Source organism: Triticum aestivum, chromosome 3A (genome assembly GCF_018294505.1).
Source record: "Triticum aestivum cultivar Chinese Spring chromosome 3A, IWGSC CS RefSeq v2.1, whole genome shotgun sequence".
NCBI classification, from domain to species: domain Eukaryota; kingdom Viridiplantae; phylum Streptophyta; class Magnoliopsida; order Poales; family Poaceae; genus Triticum; species Triticum aestivum.
Genome location: NC_057800.1, coordinates 492,983,801 through 492,990,529, shown reverse-complemented (window position 1 = coordinate 492,990,529; position 6,729 = coordinate 492,983,801). Strand labels below are relative to the sequence as shown.

Genomic DNA, 6,729 nt, shown 5'->3' with positions numbered 1-6,729 from the left:
AAGGAATGGAGAAATCGGGCACTAAGACACAGATTGGAAAAACCAAAAGAAGGGTTCATAAAACAGAATGTGGATGCAACTTTTGATCAAGGCAAAGGCTCAGGACCCAGGTGGCGACTTCCTAGCACCAGCCTTCCGTGATATTTCTTTTGTTGAGGACTCGACAGACGGCCTCATCTTGGAAAATGATATGGGCTGCAAGAATGGTGGCAATTCTTCTATATACGAGGAATGTACCTTTTTTTATGTCACAATCTTAATTCAATTAGTTTTCAGTATGGCCCTAGGTAGGCCAATATGGTGACGGGAATTTCCGTGGATGTACTAGCAAATTTTGTACTACATCTATTTCCACATAAAATATAAACCACCATGATTGCGCTCCCTCAACAACAACAAAAGAACACATTCACTCTGACAAAAGCCTTGATTAAATATGACAGTAAATATTCTTGCTAACTAAATCAATTAATTTAATATACAATATTACAACACACAGACAAACTGTTAGGACTGCAGCAATGGTTAGCGTCAGTCAGTCAATTGCGGGCTCCTTGCAAAAAGAACGCTGCTGCAAGTACCCCAGTGTCCTCATTGGAGTAAGACATGCCTATCAAATAATATCCCTTGGCCATTTGTAAATCACTAGCTCTGCCGTTTGGTGGCCACATAAGCCTCAGCCTGCAAGTGGTACTACTTTTTACCACAAGGATACAGCTACTATACAACTTGGGAGTGACCGGTGTTCGGAGAAGCAATAGCTCCAGCACAAACACAATAGACCACCCTCTAATCAACCACATTCGATCCAGACCACCCTTTAGTCAGTAACCGCGATAGATTGTTGAGTTGCTGAGAGGCATTAACTGCAAACGCATCAAAGGGCACCGCCGTCCTCATTTGTGTCATTCCACGCCCATATATCTCTGAATGTCCACCTGTGATGAACAAGGCATTATTGCACCTGATCGGTGCTACGACTTCCATCATCAGATTTCACATTATGTTTGCACCAGGAAGAGAGGAAGTCGTGTCTGCTGTTTGTAATGCAGCGGGCGCAAATGGCATTGGTGCCTGCTGTGGTTCGTTAAGGAAGCCCAAAATATTCAAAGTATGTCTGCCATGTAGAAATCATCAAACAAGACACGTTAGAAATTAGAGAAACTGAATGTCCACAGATATTTTGGGAGTTTTGGGAAACATAATCTATTTTGACAACATTATGACATGAGTCTAATGCAACTGAGGGGCATAAAACTCTTAAGCAACTTAGACAGAACCAGCATGGCACACTCTAAAGAAAGGTGATTACTCTTTCTTGGTTTAGAACTCCACAATAGGACGATGGATGTAAAAACTATACAGGTCACTGCAACTGTATTATTGAGCAATAAAGGTCTCTCCACTGCCACACTGACAAAGGGGTAGTTCGAGATTCGGGAGTAGTGTAGGGGTGGGGCAAGAAATTGCTGGAGATGACCATGAGACAGGCATGAAAGAAACAATGAAACCCATGATTGCGAGTTGAGTAGATGGCTTAATGGCTATGAAGAGGGTTGTGTTCAGATCTAAATCAGATGCTTCGGAAGGATGGAAGAGATTCTATGCCCCCCTGGTCTCCCCCTCTCGCCATCTGCTTTGGCAATGCATCTTTAATACACCTTTGCAAGACATCCTAGCATCCGCCCGGTCTCCTGCAACGTCATACATGACACAGCGAGAAACCATATGCTAGCAAGCTTCGGCAGACCCACTGCAACCACAGCCAAGCGCCTTATCGATTCGGGACACCTAGGCAACGCGCTGTTAACTTGGTGCTTGAGCCACATAAAAACTCCATAGCATAACAAATTAACAATAATACATCACAAACTCCAAAAAGAATAGCCAGGAGATTTACTTGAGGAGGCCCAGAATATAACTCAACTTTACCAAGGCTACAAATTCCACACAAAGCACCATTGAAGTACCGAGCCCAAGCAGTGCCACAGCAATATAAGTATACCCAGACCAGGCTCATTAGCTACACTATTTAGAAGCCCTAAGTAACTATTAGCAGCAACCCAAATGTTTGCCAGTGCAGCAATTTATTTAATACAACAGTGATAAGTTGTTACATACTCCCTCCGTTCGGAATTACTTGTCTCGGATATGGATGTATCTAGAACTAAAATACATCTAGATACATCCATTTCTGCGACAAGTAATTCCAAACGGAGGGAGTAGATAGCTACTACTTCTAGAAAATCAGCCTTTAATGCACCTAAATGCAAGATTAATTATTTTGTGCCCAAGTTAACAAGAGTTCCACAGCATTCAAGTGAGCTGTTAAGGTCAACAGGAAGTACCTGGGCAACTTGTTGTGCAAGTTCTGCCGATTAACAAAGGAAGAAAGATGTGATGGAAGATTCGGGTACTTATTCAATGCAACTTCAAGCTGTGGTGGAGGTAACTACATGTAGCATCGTGATGTCATATCAGTAAAAATACAAGAACATATATCCAGGGATATATTCAGTAACACAATAAAGAAATACTAATACCTGTAGTAAAACATCAAAAGAGCGTGGTTGGGTCTGGTATGCCAATTTTAAGAAGCCAACCCACAGCTTTGGCATTTTCCAGATCTGCAGCAAGAGAGAGAAAAAACTCAAGCTTAAGAAATATAACCTGAAAGGTTAAAACCTGATTAACAAACTTTCATCTCACAATTTCTTAGCAAAATAAACAAGATAAACACTCAAAATGTTTAACATGAGCATGTTCTAGAAATCATTAATCTGTTGAATACAACAAAATTGCTGTACATCAGTCACAGATGGTTATCTTTTCTAACATCTAAACAGACTCTAAAGCGCAACTTTGACCACTAGTTACTATTGCGATATGTTTATAAGGGAAGGCACAGTTTTCAACCCGCGAGTCACAATCATGATCCCCAAAAACATCTTGGTTGAAACCTTGAACTATCAAAATCATGGAATTAAAGGTGCTGGCGGTTTTAAAGTTCCAGTTTGAAAATTAGACTCATGTAAGAGTTGAGGGCTGCAATTTGCACCTTTCTGTTTATTGAGGGCTGCAATTTGCACTTTTCTGTTTATGGTAAAAATTGTGAAAGGATTTTTCGAGACAAACCTACATATATCATTTCCATGTGTTCAGTGTTGTCACACGTCCGAAAATGTTTTTTTTCTTTTTTGTTGCTATACAGAATATTGAACCAAGAAAAGGCCAAATAAAACCTTAGGTTAGAACACCTGCTAGCTTGTTCATACTCCGTCCCAAAGTAAGTGACTCAACTTTGTACTAACTTTAGAAGTTAGTACAAAGTCGAGTCACTTATTTTGGGACAGAGCGAGTACAAGATAATCATATTCTGTTACAATTAACTATCTGACTATTGAAGCAAATATTATCATGATTCAACAGGGGTCCCATATGGTCAATCAATGAACAGGCAAGTAGAGTCAAACACAGTGAAACTCAAGAAATTCACAAACCTGCTTATTGACAAGCCTGGAAAGTATCCCCATGACAAAATCAACCTGATGAAATAAAGCATGATCAAATCACTGAAAAACAATATTATCCAAACTTCGATGTTGTCTTGACCTAAAGAAGTCCATTGCAAAGATGGAAAGTGTTCTGGCAAGAAAGAATTGTTTCTATTCTGTGGAATAAAATTATAATCAAATCATTGCACGCAACATAAAGGGAAATGTAAGCTGCAAATATATACACTAACTAAGCAAGTACTCAGTTTATACTAAAGACTGCAAAGATTTAGAAGTCACGATATAAAGTGATATAGGCAAGTAAAAGTTCTAATTTCTACCAGTTAGAATCAGATATTATTCACTGCACCTAAATAAATTATCAAAGCATCAACATACCAAAGCTGGGAAAGCATCGAGTGCTTGAATAACTGTTCTCATAAAAAGAAGAGGAATCGGTACATTGTCGACCTGCATGACAGGGTGAACAACTAAGCAAAAGGAATATACATGAAAGTATTGCACATGATAACAGTGGTAATGTAAGTACCAATTTATTTAGTGCCTTTTCTAGAACTTGCTGAGTAAATACCGTGCGCTGCTCAAAGCAAGCAGTACAAGCATCTATGACCTGAAAATATGTTCATTTCCATCAGTGATCGATTAAAACTGCAGGACAACAAATAAACTAACATCACACGTCACAAATGCATGTGTATGTATTTGATTAGAAAATCTAGGCATTCACATGTGTCCGATATAACTCGAGAATTGAATTGATTATGGAAAGTCAGAAAATGAACAAGGTACTCAAAAAGAAGCTTTGTCTATCTGTACATGCTGAGAATATGCTCAAGAGATATTAAATATAACGAGACAGCATTAAAAGAAACAATAGGAAACAAAATTACCTTCTTTAGAGGAACTTTGTCCTTTTCTGGATTAATATCATGAATTGCAATCAGAACTTCAGCAGGGGTTAACGCTGGCCCAGTATGAGCAGATCCCTGTCGAAAGCAGAGCCAGTCAACTCAAAGGTTGAGAAAACAACACATATGACATATCTCACTAAAATCGTTTAAAAGAGTGCCCCTTTAATAACAAATCACATACAAGGGCTGTTCCATTGTAAATAAAAATACAAAATCATACAAAACAACAGAAAGGTTGCATTAGCTAAAAAGAAACTGTTTCGCAGAAGCTATCACAGAAACATATAGCAAATTCAACAAAATCGATAACATGCTCCCAGAATGAATAGGGCATATATGCTGACGAAGATCAGCACTGTGTACAATGCACTAATCTATTCAAACATTGACTTTATATAACTTGTGCATTTTTATTTGCTTGCTTGTGGGTATTGTAACTTCAAATTTTATGAAATAAAGAGGCAAGAATGTATGCAGGCATTTCATATGAAAAAATTTATTTACTGTGATTCCAAGATCAATTGTGACTGGTGGCAGCTATGTTGGTCTCAACATATTCCAATAGAGGTACTCTATCGAAACAACTTTTATGAAATGCCAACATATATAAATGCAATACCAACTAATGGAGTTGCTAATAAGCAAAGTAAAACAACCTGCAATATCCGAGCAAGTGCGTCTTGGAACCTGTCAGGTGAGAGATCAACTAGTCTCGGAAATATAGGCAGCACCTGAGACCACAAAGAAACAAGAAAATAAATAAATATGCTACTAAATGAAGATTTTAAAGAATAAATGAAATCCATGATCATGAAAACCATAAAGTGTGAAAAATGCAATGGATACAAAAAAACAGGTGGATAATAAACTATACTCATAATAAACTATACTCTGAGAATTTTTCAAATGACTTTATAACATGCATTTATTACCAGCTGCAAAATAATGTTTCATTCTCGAAACACGTGTAACTCCAAAAAAATCACACTTTTTAAAGATATTCCAAGTATTAAAATAAAATAGAATAAGTGGTCAAAGTTGGCCTGAATTATGAGTCTGTGTAAAGTTCAAAAACTGCATACATATGAACCATTGTGACCTCAGAGAACAATCATTGCATCTTTTTTTTAAATTACTGTTATGCCTGGAGTGTGCTTGTGTCTGCTGATTTTAGATTATGAAATCCTTTCACTATTAGCCTCTAAATACCCAAATTCTGTCTTGTTAATTATATAACGTGTCCCAATCAAGTTGCTGCTTTGCCGATGCAATGATTGGTCCAGATTGTGCAGAGCGTACAAGCTCTTACAAACATTAGCATGTCAGTGACAGCATTTCTGCTTCTGAGCTATAGTAAAGATGTAGACATCATAATACATATAAAAAAACAGAAACCAATACCTCTTCCTTCGGAAATGAGGATAGCAATGGAATGAGAATAGACGCATCCTGCAGAGAAAAATACAAAATTCAGCAGATGTGCTGCTCTAATAAAAGGGCACAAACCATCGTTTTGGAGGCAGTATGCAATGTAAGCAAAAGGTATACAAACCTTCAGCTTGGTCTCATATAGATGTTTAACAGCCACGACCAGGTTGGCTGAAGGATTTGATTCTTCGGTCAGTGTTTGCAGTATCTTTGAGAATAGAATGAAGCAAAACACATAATCAACTTCAATGTTTCACAATAATGTACAAAGAGAAGTCAGAGATAAATTGTAATACCATAGTAACAAGTTCCTCACTGCCTTCAGGTGGACTATGGATAATGTCCAGCATCTCAGGACATGAGGATCCCAGATTTCTTACAAGAGTAGGTATATGCCAATGGATACACTGCACAATTTTGTACCAAAATGTGCGGCAAGTAATTCAGTAGTCAATTTTTAAACACTTTAAACTTCACAACACAAGTTAAAAGTAAAACCTGCTTAACAACTTTTGGAGACCCTCCATAAACATTGAACAGCTGTCGAAGAAGAGTAGGTCTCTGGAACAAGGCAAAAAGATTTTAGTACCTCTCCAGACAAAATATACAAGAGACAAAATGGTATGCTCACGAGGATACCTTTGTGCAAAGTGCAAAAAATAATGAAGTGTGGCGTTTGGCCTCGGATACCGATATTGCTGATTGTTTAGGTGAAATCAGAGAGGTCTTAGTAGATCCACTTTCCGAAATCTGGGAACCACTAACTGAAGCTTCCTGGTTGCTTACTTCAACCTGTTACATAAAAGCCATATACTACTCAAACATTCAGCCGAAATACAGTACATAGAGCATATAAAACATTGTATCACTCTCTG

At 38.0% G+C, this 6,729-nt stretch overlaps 1 protein-coding gene across 1 annotated transcript in view; it reads right to left on the bottom strand.

Annotated features, from left to right (window-relative positions):
• Positions 1 to 413: 413 nt before the first annotated feature.
• Positions 414 to 6,729, bottom strand: part of LOC123061806 (uncharacterized) — a 15,384-nt gene continuing 9,068 nt past the window's right edge. The window contains exons 15-27 of the mRNA XM_044485079.1: positions 6,494 to 6,646; positions 6,353 to 6,415; positions 6,151 to 6,261; positions 5,979 to 6,062; positions 5,828 to 5,875; positions 5,083 to 5,157; positions 4,406 to 4,501; positions 4,045 to 4,125; positions 3,894 to 3,965; positions 3,501 to 3,545; positions 2,544 to 2,627; positions 2,349 to 2,452; positions 414 to 1,117 (exon numbers count right to left, since the gene is read on the bottom strand). Coding sequence (XP_044341014.1) covers positions 997 to 1,117; positions 2,349 to 2,452; positions 2,544 to 2,627; positions 3,501 to 3,545; positions 3,894 to 3,965; positions 4,045 to 4,125; positions 4,406 to 4,501; positions 5,083 to 5,157; positions 5,828 to 5,875; positions 5,979 to 6,062; positions 6,151 to 6,261; positions 6,353 to 6,415; positions 6,494 to 6,646 — 1,137 coding nt within the window. The 3' untranslated portion in view covers positions 414 to 996. The remainder of the gene's footprint in view (positions 1,118 to 2,348; positions 2,453 to 2,543; positions 2,628 to 3,500; positions 3,546 to 3,893; positions 3,966 to 4,044; positions 4,126 to 4,405; positions 4,502 to 5,082; positions 5,158 to 5,827; positions 5,876 to 5,978; positions 6,063 to 6,150; positions 6,262 to 6,352; positions 6,416 to 6,493; positions 6,647 to 6,729) is intronic.